Consider the following 15,442-nt stretch of genomic DNA (forward strand, 5'->3'; position numbering starts at 1 on the left):
AAGAAAGAGTTCCATTCTGAACAGAACGCATAATATAAAGTCAGATTAACTCCTGCAATCTCTCACCTCAGTTGACACACACAAAGTCACAGGAAATTAATTAAACTTGAATTATTTGTATACATAATAGCAGCTATGTGATTGTCTCTGTTCTCCGCTGTGTAATCTAGCAGGTGTTGACGTGTAGCAACAGCCACTTCCCCCAGGGCCATATTGACAGTCTGACAGGCCTGTGTGTCTCAATAACAGTCATCAGTCAGTATCTGAGGCTGGATAAAGAGATGTTATTGAGGTGCTGTCTTGGCTGGCGTATCTCACCTGCTGATTGGATCTGATAATGATAAGGCCTCTGGCACAACACAGAGACAGAGAGATAGAGACAGAGAGACAGAGTCACAGTACAGAGACACAGACACAGAGACAGAGACACGGAGATAAAGAGACAGATAAACAGCACAGAGACAGAGAGACAGAGAGAAAAAGACACAGTGACACAGCACAGAGACAGAGAGACAGAGAGAAAAAGACACAGAGACACAGCGACAGAGACACAGAGACAGAGACACAGCACAGAGACACGGAGACACAGGACAGAGACACAGAAACACAGACAGAGACACAGCACAAAGACACAGCATAGAGACACGGAGACACAGCACACAGACACAGACACACAGCACACATACACAGAGACACAGACACAGCACACAGACACAGAGACTCAGCACAGAGACACAGAGACACAACACACAGACACAGACTGTGGTGGGAACATACAGATTAACCAGACATATTCAGTGTTAGACAGTACTGTAGTGTAGAGCCATGGTGTTCAATGAAGGAATGATAACAGAGCATGTACTCTTTGCTTTTCTTCTCTTCTTTTCCACTTCATTCAAATGTGAATTTACAAAACTATATATTGTGATGTAAAAATGTATTTAATATAATAACTTTACTTACAGTACCAGTCAAAAGTTTGGACACACCTACTCATTCAAGGGTTTTTCTTTATTTTTTACTATTTTCTACATTGTAGAATAATAGTGAAGACATCAAAACTATGAAATAATACATATGGAATCATATGCCATCCCATCTGGTTTGAACTTAGTGGGACTATAATTCGTTTTTCAACAGGACAATGACCCAAAACACACCTCCAGGCAGTGTAAGGGCTATTTGACCAAGAAGGAGAGTGATGGAGTGCTGCATCAGATGACCTGGCCTCCACAATCACCCAACTTCAACCCAATTGAGATGGTTTGGGATGAGTTGGACCGCAGAGTGAAGGAAAAGCAGCCAACAAGTACTCAGCATATGTGGGAACTCTTTCAAGAATGTTGGAAAAGCATTCCAAGTGAAGCTGGTTGAGAGAATGCCAAGAGTGTGCAAAGCTGTCATCAAGGCAATGGGTGGCTACTTTGAAGAATCTCAGATATAAAATATATTTAGATTTTTTAACACTTTTTTCATTACTACATTATTCTATGTCTTATTTCATAGTTGTGATGTCTTCACTATTATTCTACAATGTAGAAAATAGTACAAATAAAGAAAAACCCTTGATGAGTAGGTGTGTCCAAACTTTTGACTGGTACTGTACTTGAGCTTTATTTGTGGTTTGTAGCCTACACCCAGTTACACCCTTCCATGCTGTTGTTTTGTCTCAAGGTATAACAACCCCATTGACTTGCTGTCTTGTTTGGTTTTGGGTTGACAAGCTGTGACTCTAATGAATGTATTTGACTGATGACTCACTTGAGTTAATGAGCAGTAACCTGGAGGCATGGAGGTTAGACAGACTTTACAGTAGACATCAGTAATTACACCTATGTGTGTGGAAGGATACATGTTGAAATAGTAGAGAGACCATAATCTCCCAAGGAAACTATCGTTCAGAAACTCAGAGATGTAGGTACAAGTTTCAGGCTTTGTTTGTTGGGAGACCACTTGGAGATACAGTATGAGATACAGCATGAGATACAGCATGAAATACAGCATGAGATACAGCATGAGATAGAGTATGAGATACATTATGATACAGCATGAGATACATTATGAGATACAGCATGAGATACAGCATGAGATAGAGTGTGAGATACAGCATGAGATACAACATGAGATACAGTATGAGGTACAGCATGAGATTCAGCATGAGATACAGCATGATATAGAAAATGAGATACAGTATGAGATACAGCATGATATAGAAAATGAGATGCAGTATGAAATAGAACATGAGATACAGAATGAGATACAGTATGAGATACAGCATTAGATACAGTATGAGATATAGCATGAGATATAGAATGAGAAAGAACATGATATACAGTATGAGATACAGCATGAGATATAGAATGAGAAAGAACATGAGATACAGTATGATATACAGCATGAGATACAGCATGAGATACAGAATGAGATACACTATGAGATACAGAATGAGATACACTATGAGATACAGCATGAGATACAGCATTAAATACAGTATGAGATACAGCATGATATACATTATGAGATACCGTATGAGATACAGCATGAGAAAGAACATGAGATACAGTATGAGGTACAGCATGAGATTCAGCATGAGATACAGTATGAGATACAGCATGATATAGGAAATGAGATACAGTATGAGATACAGCATGATATAGAAAATGAGATGCAGTATGAAATAGAACATGAGATACAGCATGAGACACAGTATGAGATACAGCATGAGATACAGCATGAGATACAGCATGATATACAGTATGAGATACAGCATGAGATACAGTATGAGATACAGCATGAGACACAGTATGAGATACAGCATGAGATACAGGATGAGATACAGTATGAGATACAGTATGAGATAGGACATGAGATAAAGTATGAGATACAGCAATAGATACAGCATGAGATACAGAATGAGATAACGCATGAGATACAGCATGAGATACAGTATGAGATACAGCAAGAGATACATTATGCGATACCGTATGAGATACAGTATGAGAAAGAACATGAGATACAGTATGAGATACAGCATGAGATACACAATGAGATACCGTATGAGAAAGAACATGAGATACAGTATGAGATACAGCATGAGATACAGCATGAGATAGAACATGAGATACAGTATGAGATACAGCATGAGATAAAACATGAGATAAAGTATGAGATGGAGCATGAGATATAACATGAGATACAGTATGAGATACAGCATGAGATACACGAAGAGATACAATATGAGGTAGAACATGAGATACAGATTGCAATACAGTATGCGATACAGTATGAGATACAGCATGAGGTACAGTATGCGATACAGTATGAGATACAGCATGAGGTACAGTATGAGATACAGTATGAGGTACAGTATGATGTACAGCATAAGATTCAGCATGAGAAACAGTATGAGATACAGCATGATATAGAAAATGAGATACAGTATGAAATACAGCATGATGTACGGAATGAGATACAGTATGAGATACAGCATTAGATACAGTATGAGATACAGCATGAGATATAGAATGCGATTGAACATGAGATACAGCATGAGATACAGTATAAGATACAGCATGAGATACAGCATGAGATACAGTATGAGATACAGAATGAGACACACTATGGGATACAGCATGAGATACAGCATGAGATACAGTATGAGATACAGCATGAGATACAGCATGATATACATTATGAGATACCGTATGAGATACAGTATGAGAAGAACATGAGATACAGTATGAGATACAGCATGAGATACACAATGAGATACAGCATGAGATACAGCATGAGAAACAGTATGAGATACAGTACGAGATACAATATGAGATACAGTATGAGATACAGCATGATATAGAAAATGAGATACAGTATGAGATACAATATGCGAAAGAACATGAGATACAGTATGAGATACAGCATGAGATACAGCATGAGATACAGCATGAGATACAGTATGAGATACAGTATGAGATACAATATGAGATACAGTATGAGATACAGCATGATATAGAAAATGAGATACAGTATGAGATACAGCATGGTATAGAAAATGAGATACAGCATGATATACATTATGAGATACCGTATGAGATACAGTATGAGAAGAACATGAGATACAGTATGAGATACAGCATGAGATACACAATGAGATACAGCATGAGATACAGCATGAGAAACTGTATGAGATACAGTACGAGATACAATATGAGATACAGTATGAGATACAGCATGATATAGAAAATGAGATACAGTATGAGATACAGCATGATATAGAAAATGAGATGCAGTATGAGATACAGCATGAGATACAGTATGAGGTACAACATGAGATTCAGCATGAGATACAGTATGAGATACAGTATGATATAGAACATGAGATACAGTATGAGATACAGCATGATATAGAACATGAGATACAGTATGAGATACAGCATGATATAGAAAATGAGATGCAGTATGAAATAGAACATGAGATACAGAATGAGATACAGTATGAGATACAGCATTAGATACAGTATGAGATACAGCATGAGATACAGTATGAGATACAGCATGAGATACAGCATGAGATACAGTATGAGATACAGCATGAGACACAGTATGATACAGCATGAGATACAGCATGAGATACAGCATGAGATACAGTATGAGATACAGCATGAGATAGAACATGAGATAAAGTATGAAATACAGCATGAGATACAGCATGAGATACAGAATGAGATACAGCATGAGATACAGTATGAGATACAGTACGAGATACAATATGAGATAAAGTATGAGATACAGCATGAGATATAACATGAGATACAGTATGAGATACAGGATGAGATACAGTATGAGATACAGCATGAGATACACAATGAGATACCGTATGAGATACAGTATGAGAAAGAACATGAGATACAGTATGAGATACAAGATGAGATACAGTATGAGATACAGCATGAGATACATTATGAGATACAGCATGATATAAAAAATGAGATACAGTATGAGATACAGCATGATATAGAAAATAAGATACAGTATGAGATACAGCATGATATAGAAAATGAGATAGAGCATGAAATAGAACATGAGATACAGAATGAGATACAGTATGAGATACAGTATGATATACAGCATGAGGTATAGAATGAGATACAGTATGAGATACAGTATGAGATACAGCATGAGATACAGTATGAGGTACAGCATGAGATACAGCATGAGATACAGTATGAGATACAGCAGGAGACACAGTATGAGATACAGCATGAGATACAGCATGAGATACAGCATGAGATACAGCATGAGATAGAGTATGATATACATTATGAGATACCGTATGAGATACAGCATGAGAAAGAACATGAGATACAGTATGAGATACAGCATGAGATACACAATGAGATACTGTATGAGATACAGCATGAGATACAATATGAGATAAAGTATGAGAGATAGCGTGAGATACAGCATTAGATATAGAATGAGATACACTATGTGATACAGCATGAGATACAGCATGAGATACAGTATGAGAAAGAACATGAGATACAGTATGAGATACAGCATGAGATACACAAGGAGATACCGTATGAGATACAGCATGAGATACAGCATGAGATACAGTATGAGGTACAGCATGAGATACAGTATGAGATACAGCATGATATAGAAAACAAGATACAGTATGAGATACAGCATGATATAGAAAATGAGATGCAGTATGAAATAGAACATGAGATACAGAATGAGATACAGTATGAGATACAGCATTAGATATAGAATGAGATACAGAATGAGATACAGCATGAGATACAGTATGAGATACAGTATGAGATACAACATGAGATACAGTATGAGATACAGCATGAGATACAGCATGAGATACAGTATGAGATACAGCATGAGACACAGTATGAGATACAGCATGAGACACAGTATGAGATAAAGCATGATATAGAAACTGAGATACAGTATGAGATACATCATGACGTAGAAAATGAGATACAGTATGAGATACAGCATTAGATACGTTATGAGATAGAACATGATACAGTATGAGATACAGTATGAGTTGGAATATGAGATACAGCATGGTACAGTCTCTGACCTCCTTCCTATAGACTGTCTCGTTGTTGTTGGTGATCAGGCCTACCACTGTTGTGTCGTGTGCAAACTTAATGATGGTGATATATATGGTGATATATATGATATATCAATAATACAATAATTATTTTGGCAAAGATGTTTATTTTTAATTTACAATCTGTAGAAGCTATGAGAATAGGAAGGTTCAGGTCTTTTGTGAAGCATCACAGCACAGTTGAGAAATGTATGGCAAATAGAAATCCGAAATGGATGATGTTGGAAGATAGATGGGAGGGGTTGGGTGGAGCTGAAGGGTGGGACTAATAACAAGATAAACAATATAGGGCATACGGGATCTGTGAAATGTGTATAGGTGCGGAGCTTTTGTGAAATAGCACAGTTACAAGTGGAAATAAAATTGGATGGACAACAGAAATAGAGGAAGGACTAAGAACAAATAAGAGAGAACTATTGTAAAGTGGACTGTGTCTGTAAGATAGGTATAAGATGTAGAAATTGAAGGTAAAAGCAAAAGTGTTTATAAGTTTACTCCAATTGGGGGATTGGTGGTAGGGTCGCGGGGAATAATAATAAAGGCATATTCTTTAAAAAAGTATGTATGTCTATATAGGTATGTGTATGTATATATGTGTATATGTATGCATACGTATATGGATATATATTTACCCAAAAAAATATGGGGGAATGGAAATGATGCAGACAATTACATTGGAAGCAACATTCTTTCCGCAATACTAAGCTGATCCACCCCTAAAAAAAAAAAAAAAAAAAAAAAAAAACTTAATGATGGTGTTGGAGTCGTGCCTGGCCTTGCAGTCGTGGGTAAACAGGGAGTACAGGAGGGGACTGAGCACGCACCCCTGGGGAGCTCCAGTGTTGAGGATCAGCGTGGCAGATGTGTTGCTACCACCTAGGGGCTGCCTGTCGGGAAGTCCAAGATCCAGTTGCAGAGGTAGGTGTTTAGTCCCAGGATCCTTAGCTTAGTGATGAGCTTTGAGGTACTATGGTGTTGAACGCTGAGCTGTAGTGGCAGTGTGGAGTGCAATAGAGATTGCTGTGGATCAGGTTGGGCGGTACGCAAATTGGAGTGGGTCTAGGGTTTCTGGGATAATGGTGTTGATGTGAGCCATTACAAGCCTTTCAAAGCACTTCATGGCTACGGATGTGAGTGCTACGGGTCTGTAGTCATTTAGGCAGGTTGCCTTTGTGTTCCTGGGCACAGGGACTATGGTGGTCTGCTTGAAACATGTTGGTATTACAGACTCAATCAGGGAAATGTTGAAAATGTCAGTGAAGACACCTGCCAGTTGGTCGGCACATTCTCGGAGCACACTTCCTGGTAATCCGTCTGGACCCAGCAGCCTTGTGTATGTTGACCTGTTTAAAGGTCTTACTCACGGCGGCTACGGAGAGCGTGATCACACAGTCGTCCGGAACAGCTGATCCTCTCATGCATGCCTCAGTGTTGCTTGCCTTGAAGCGAGCATAGAAGTGATTTAGCTTGTCTGGCAGGCTCGTGTCACTGGGCAGCTCGCGTCTGTGCTTCCCTTTGTAGTCTGTAATAGTTTGCAAGCCCTGCCACATAAGAGGAGTATCGGAGCCGCTGTAGTATGACTCAATCTTAGCCCTGTATTGACGCTTTGCCTCTTTGATGGTTCGTCGCAGGGCATAGCAGGATTTCTTGTAAGCTTACGGGTTAGAGTCCCGCATCTTGAAAGCGGCAGCTCTGCCCTTTAGCTCAGTGCGAATGTTGCCTGTAATCCATGGCTTCTGGTTGGGGTTTGTACGTACAGTCACTGTGGGGATGACGTCTTCTATGTACTTATTGATAAAGCCAATGACTGATGTGGTGTACTCCTCAATGCCATCGGAAGAATCCCGGAACATGTTCCAGTCTGTGATAGCAAAACAGTCCTGTAGTTTAGTATCTGCTTCATCTGACCACTCTTTTATAGACCGAGTCACTGGTGCTTCCTGCTTAAATTTTTGCTTGTAAGAATGAATCAGGAGGATAGAGTTGTGGTCGGATTTACCAAATGGAGGGCGAGGGAGAGCATTGTACGCGTCTCTGTGTGTGGAGTACAGGTGATCTAGCATTTTTTCCCCTCTGGTTGCACATTTAACATGTTGATAGAATTTTGGTAGAACTGATTAAGTTTCCCTGCATGAAAGTCTCCGGCCATTAGGAGCGCCGCCTCTGGGTGAGTGGTTTCCTGTTTGCTTATTTCCTTATACAGCTGACTGAGTGCGGTCTTAGTGCCAGCATCTGTCTATGGTGGTAAATAAACAGCCACAAAAAGTATATCTGAAAACTCTGTAGGCAAGTAGTGGGGCCTGCAATTTATCACAATATACTCTACTTCAGGCGAGCAAAATCTAGAGACTTCCTCAGATTTCGTGCACCAGCTGTTGTTTACAAATATGCACAGACTGCCCCCCCATCGTCTTACCGGAGTGTGCTGTTCTATCTTGCTGGTGTTTGGAGAATGTCCTGTGCGGCTTGCTTGTTGAAGAAAAAATCTTAGTCTAATCCGAGGTGAGTGATCGCTGTCCTGATATCCAGAACTCTTTTTTTGCAAAAAGATACGGTTGCAGAAACATTATGTACAAAATAAGTTACAAATGACGCCAAAAAAACACATTATAGTACAATTGGTTGGGCGCCTGTCAAACTGCTGCCATTTCTCTCCGGTGCCATTTTAAACATGAGATACTGTATGAGATACAGCATGAGATACAGCATGAGATACAGTATGAGATATAGTATGAGCTAGAACATGAGATACAGCATGAGATACAGCATGAGATACAGTATGAGTTGGAATATGATAGAGCATGAGATACAGCATGAGATACATAATGAGATAGAACACGATACAGTATGAGATACAGTATGAGTTGGAATATGAGATACAGCATGAGATACAGCATGAGATAGAACATGATACAATATGAGATACAGTAGTGGATAGAGTAGGAGATACAGTATGAGATACAGAATGAGATACAGTATGAGTTACAGTAGTGGATAGAGTATGAGATACAGTATGAGATACAGTTGTGAATAGATTAGGGGATACAGTATGAGATACAGAAGTGGATAGAGTAGGAGATACAGTATGAGATACAGAATGAGATACAGTATGAGATACAGAATGGGATACAGTATGAGATACAGAATGAGATACAGTATGAGATACAGAATGAGATACAGTATGAGATACAGTAGTGGATAGAGTAGGAGATACAGTATGAGATACAGTATGAAATACAGTAGTGAATAGAGTAGGAGATACAGTATGAGATACAGTATGAAATACAGTAGTGAATAGAGTAGGAGATACAGTATGAGGTACAGTATGAGATACAGTAGTGGATAGAGTATGAGATACAGTATGAGATACAGTTGTGAATAGATTAGGGGATACAGTATGAGATACAGTAGTGGATAGAGTAGGAGATACAGTATGAGATACAGAATGAGATACAGTATGAGATACAGAATGGGATACAGTATGAGATACAGAATGAGATACAGTATGAGATACAGAATGAGATACAGTATGAGATACAGTAGTGGATAGAGTAGGAGATACAGTATGAGATACAGTATGAAATACAGTAGTGGATAGAGTAGAAGATACAGTATGAGATACAGTATGAAATACAGTAGTGAATAGAGTAGGAGATACAGTATGAGATACAGTATGAAATACAGTAGTGAATAGAGTAGGAGATACAGTATGAGGTACAGTATGAGATACAGTAGTGGATAGAGTATGAGATACAGTATGAGATACAGTAGTGGATAGAGTAGGAGATACAGTATGAGATACAGAATGAGATACAGTATGAGATACAGAATGGGATACAGTATGAGATTCAGAATGAGATACAGTATGAGATACAGAATGAGATACAGTATGAGATACAGAATGGGATACAGTATGAGATACAGAATGAGATACAGTATGAGATACAGAATGAGATACAGTATGAGATACAGAATGAGATACAGTATGAGATACAGAATGAGATACAGTGTGAGATACAGTAGTGGATAGAGTAGGAGATACAGTATGAGATACAGTAGTGGATAGAGTAGCAGATACAGTATGAAAAACAGTAGTGGATGGAGTAGGAGATACACCATGAGATACAGCATGAGAGGGGAAGATAAAGGTTGAATTAGTCAATATTAATATTAGGAGAGTACATGTTTTCAAGTTTACCTGTCCAGGTGAAAAGCAGCAATCTCAGCATTGTGTCTCTGGAAGTCGACAAAGTAGAACACATCACCAGGAGTCTCCTGGTCTCTCTGCTGTCTGAGGAACAAATGATTCATAGAATTAAAGTATTTTTCAAAATATCACTACAAACCAGAGCACTCCCCCTGATTGATTTCCCCAGAAACATTCACCTCATGGGTTTAAACATGGCCTTGCCAAAGTTCTGCATCTTCAGGGCCAGCTTGAGATGGTGTCCACTGGGCTTTACCACTGAGAGAGAGCGAGAGAGAGAGAGAGAGAGAGAGAGAGAGAGAGAGAGAGAGAGACAGAGAGAGAAAGAGACAGAGAGAGAGAGAGACAGTGAGAGAGAGAAATAGAGAGACAGAGAGCGAGAGGGAGAGAGAGTGAGAGAAAGGGAGAGACAGATAGAGCGAGAGAAAGAAAGAAAGAAGGGGGAGAAAGAGGGAGAGAGAGAGACAGAGAGAAATAGAGAAACAGAGAGACAGAGAGATAAAGAGAGAGAGAAAGACAATAGATATCAGACATGAACCACTCCGCCAACCACCTGCCCTCAGACTGCTGTGTGTCTCTCGGCTGCCCACAGGCTGCTGTGTGTCTCTCGGCTGTTCTCAGACTGCTGTGTGTCTCTCGGCTGTTCTCAGACTGCTGTGTGTCTCTCGGCTGTTCTCAGACTGCTGTGTGTCTCTCGGCTGTTCTCAGACTGCTGTGTGTCTCTCGGCTGTCCACAGACTGCTGTGTGTCTCTCGGCTGCCCACAGGCTGCCGTGTCTCTCTCGGCTGTTCTCAGACTGCTGTGTGTCTCTCGGCTGTCCACAGGCTGCTGTGTGTCTCTCGGCTGCCCACAGACTGCTGTGTGTCTCTCGGCTGTTCTCAGACTGCTGTGTGTCTCTCGGCTGTTCTCAGACTGCTGTGTGTCTCTCGGCTGTTCTCAGACTGCTGTGTGTCTCTCGGCTGTTCTCAGACTGCTGTGTGTCTCTCGGCTGTTCTCAGACTGCTGTGTGTCTCTCGGCTGTTCTCAGACTGCTGTGTGTCTCTCGGCTGTCCACAGACTGCTGTGTGTCTCTTGGCTGCCCACAGACTGCTGTGTCTCTCTCGGCTGTTCTCAGACTGCTGTGTCTCTCTCGGCTGTTCTCAGACTGCTGTGTCTCTCTCGGCTGTTCTCAGACTGCTGTGTCTCTCTCAGCTGCTGTGTCTCTCTCGGCTGTTCTCAGCTGCTGTGTTTCTCTCGGCTGTTCTCAGACTGCTGTGTCTCTCTCAGCTGTTGTGTCTCTCTCGGCTGTTCTCAGACTGCTGTGTCTCTCTCGGCTGTTCTCAGCTGCTGTGTCTCTCTCGGCTGTTCTCAGACTGCTGTGTCTCTCTCGGCTGTTCTCAGCTGCTGTGTCTCTCTCGGCTGTTTTCAGACTGCTGTGTCTCTCTCAGCTGCTGTGTCTCTCTTGGCTGTTCTCAGACTAATGTGTCTCTCTCGGCGGTTCTCAGACTGCTGTGTCTCTCTCGGCTGCTGTGTCTCTCTCGGCTGTTCTCAGACTGCTGTGTCTCTCTCGGCTGTTCTCAGCTGCTGTGTCTCTCTCGGCTGTTCTCAGACTGCTGTGTCTCTCTCGGCTGTTCTCAGCTGCTGTGTCTCTCTCGGCTGTTCTCAGACTGCTGTCTCTCTCGGCTGTTCTCAGACTGCTGTGTCTCTCTCGGCTGTTCTCAGACTGCTGTGTCTCTCTCGGCTGCTGTGTCTCTCTCGGATGTTCTCAGCTGCTGTGTCTCTCTCGGCTGTTCTCAGACTGCTGTGTCTCTCTCAGCTGTTCTCAGACTGCTGTGTCTCTCTCGGCTGTTCTCAGACTGCTGTGTCTCTCTCGGCTGTTCTCAGACTGCTGTGTGTCTCTCGGCTGTCCACAGACTGCTGTGTGTCTCTCGGCTGCCCACAGACTGCTGTGTGTCTCTCGGCTGTTCTCAGACTGCGGTGTGTCTCTCGGATGTTCTCAGACTGCTGTGTGTCACTCGGCTGTTCTCAGACTGCTGTGTCTCTCTCGGCTGTTCTCAGACTGCTGTGTCTCTCTCAGCTGCTGTGTCTCTCTCGGCTGTTCTCAGACTGCTGTGTCTCTCTCAGCTGCTGTGTCTCTCTCGGCTGTTCTCAGACTGCTGTGTCTCTCTCGGCTGTTCTCAGCTGCTGTGTCTCTCTCGGCTGTTCTCAGACTGCTGTCTCTCTCGGCTGTTCTCAGACTGCTGTGTCTCTCTCGGCTGTTCTCAGACTGCTGTGTCTCTCTCGGCTGCTGTGTCTCTCTCGGATGTTCTCAGCTGCTGTGTCTCTCTCGGCTGTTCTCAGACTGCTGTGTCTCTCTCAGCTGTTCTCAGACTGCTGTGTCTCTCTCGGCTGTTCTCAGACTGCTGTGTCTCTCTCGGCTGTTCTCAGACTGCTGTGTGTCTCTCGGCTGTCCACAGACTGCTGTGTGTCTCTCGGCTGCCCACAGACTGCTGTGTGTCTCTCGGCTGTTCTCAGACTGCGGTGTGTCTCTCGGATGTTCTCAGACTGCTGTGTGTCACTCGGCTGTTCTCAGACTGCTGTGTCTCTCTCGGCTGTTCTCAGACTGCTGTGTCTCTCTCAGCTGCTGTGTCTCTCTCGGCTGTTCTCAGACTGCTGTGTCTCTCTCATCTGCTGTGTCTCTCTCGGCTGTTCTCAGACTGCTGTGTCTATCTCGGCTGTTCTCAGCTGCTGTGTCTCTCTCGGCTGTTCTCAGACTGCTGTGTCTTTCTCGGCTGTTCTCAGCTGCTGTGTCTCTCTCGGCTGTTTTCAGACTGCTGTGTCTCTCTCAGCTGCTGTGTCTCTCTCGGCTGTTCTCAGCTGCTGTGTCTCTCTCGGCTGTTCTCAGCTGCTGTGTCTCTCTCGGCTGCTGTGTCTCTCTCGGCTGTTCTCAGCTGCTGTGTCTCTCTCGGCTGTTCTCAGACTGCTGTGCATCTCTCAGCTGTTCTCAGACTGCTGTGTCTCTCTCGGCTGTTCTCAGAATGACGTGTCTCTCTCGGCTGTTCTCAGACTGCTGTGTCTCTCTCGGCTGTTCTCAGCTGCTGTGTCTCTCTCAGCTGTTCTCAGACTGCTGTGTCTCTCTCGGCTGCTGTGTCTCTCTCGGCTGTTCTCAGACTGCTGTGTCTCTCTTGGCTGCTGTGTCTCTCTCGGCTGTTCTCAGACTGCTGTGTCTCTCTCAGCTGCTGTGTCTCTCTCGGCTGTTCTCAGACTGCTGTGTCTCTCTCGGCTGTTCTCAGACTGCTGTGTCTCTCTCGGCTGTTCTCAGACTGCTGTGTCTCTCTCGGCTGTTCTCAGCTGCTTTGTCTCTCTCGGCTGTTCTCAGACTGCTGTGTCTCTCTCAGCTGCTGTGTCTCTCTCGGCTGTTCTCAGCTGCTGTGTCTCTCTCGGCTGTTCTCAGACTGCTGTGTCTGTCTCAGCTGTTGTGTCTCTCTCGGCTGTTCTCAGACTGCTGTGTCTATCTCGGCTGTTCTCAGCTGCTGTGTCTCTCTCGGCTGTTCTCAGACTGCTGTGTCTTTCTCGGCTGTTCTCAGCTGCTGTGTCTCTCTCGGCTGTTTTCAGACTGCTGTGTCTCTCTCAGCTGCTGTGTCTCTCTCGGCTGTTCTCAGCTGCTGTGTCTCTCTCGGCTGTTCTCAGCTGCTGTGTCTCTCTCGGCTGCTGTGTCTCTCTCGGCTGTTCTCAGATGCTGTGTCTCTCTCGGCTGTTCTCAGACTGCTGTGCATCTCTCAGCTGTTCTCAGACTGCTGTGTCTCTCTCGGCTGTTCTCAGAATGACGTGTCTCTCTCGGCTGTTCTCAGACTGCTGTGTCTCTCTCGGCTGTTCTCAGCTGCTGTGTCTCTCTCAGCTGTTCTCAGACTGCTGTGTCTCTCTCGGCTGCTGTGTCTCTCTCGGCTGTTCTCAGACTGCTGTGTCTCTCTCGGCTGTTCTCAGACTGCTGTGTCTCTCTCAGCTGCTGTGTCTCTCTCGGCTGTTCTCAGACTGCTGTGTCTCTCTCGGCTGTTCTCAGACTGCTGTGTCTCTCTCGGCTGTTCTCAGACTGCTGTGTCTCTCTCGGCTGCTGTGTCTCTCTCGGCTGTTCTCAGACTGCTGTGTCTCTCTCGGCTGTTCTCAGACTGCTGTGTCTCTCTCGGCTGCTGTGTCTCTCTCGGCTGTTCTCGGACTGCTGTGTCTCTCTCGGCTGTTCTCAGACTGCTGTGTCTCTCTCAGCTGTTCTCAGACTGCTGTGTCTCTCTCGGCTGTTCTCAGCTGCTGTGTCTCTCTCGGCTGTTCTCAGACTGCTGTGTCTCTCTCGGCTGTTCTCAGACTGCTGTGTCTCTCTCGGCTGTTCTCAGACTGCTGTGTCTCTCTCGGCTGTTCTCAGACTGCTGTGTCTCTCTCGGCTGTTCTCAGACTGCTGTGTCTCTCTCGGCTGTTCTCAGACTGCTGTGTCTCTCTCAGCTGCTGTGTCTCTCTCGGCTGCTGTGTCTCTCTCGGCTGTTCTCAGACTGCTGTGTCTCTCTCGGCTGTTCTCAGACTGCTGTGTCTCTCTCGGCTGTTCTCAGACTGCTGTGTCTCTCTCGGCTGTTCTCAGACTGCTGTGTCTCTCTCAGCTGCTGTGTCTCTCTCGGCTGTTCTCAGACTGCTGTGTCTCTCTCAGCTGCTGTGTCTCTCTCGGCTGTTCTCAGACTGCTGTGTCTTTCTCGGCTGTTCTCAGACTGCTGTGTCTCTCTCGGCTGTTCTCAGACTGCTGTGTCTCTCTCGGCTGTTCTCAGACTGCTGTGTCTCTCTCGGCTGTTCTTAGCTGCTGTGTCTCTCTCGGCTGTTCTCAGCTGCTGTTTCTCTCTCGGCTGTTCTCAGACTGCTGTGTCTCTCTCGGCTGCTGTGTCTCTCTCGGCTGTTCTCAGACTGCTGTGTCTCTCTCGGCTGCTGTGTCTCTCTCGGCTGTTCTCAGACTGCTGTGTCTCTCTCGGCTGCTGTGTCTCTCTCGGCTGTTCTCAGCTGCTGTGTCTCTCTCGGCTGTTCTCAGACTGCTGTGTCTCTCTCGGCTGTTCTCAGACTGCTGTGTCTCTCTCGGGTGTTCTCAGACTGCTGTGTCTCTCTCGGCTGCT

At 44.0% G+C, this 15,442-nt stretch overlaps 1 protein-coding gene across 1 annotated transcript in view; it reads right to left on the minus strand.

Moving 5' to 3' along the window:
* The window catches only part of LOC129813334 (pseudokinase FAM20A-like), a 38,764-nt gene that overhangs the window by 3,683 nt on the left and 19,639 nt on the right, over positions 1–15,442 (minus strand). The window contains exons 4-5 of the mRNA XM_055866000.1: positions 10,523–10,601; positions 10,335–10,427 (exon numbers count right to left, since the gene is read on the minus strand). Of these exons, the coding sequence (XP_055721975.1) occupies positions 10,335–10,427; positions 10,523–10,601 (172 nt within the window). The remainder of the gene's footprint in view (positions 1–10,334; positions 10,428–10,522; positions 10,602–15,442) is intronic.

The sequence above is a fragment of the Salvelinus fontinalis genome, chromosome 1, assembly GCF_029448725.1.
Source record: "Salvelinus fontinalis isolate EN_2023a chromosome 1, ASM2944872v1, whole genome shotgun sequence".
Lineage (NCBI taxonomy): Eukaryota > Metazoa > Chordata > Actinopteri > Salmoniformes > Salmonidae > Salvelinus > Salvelinus fontinalis.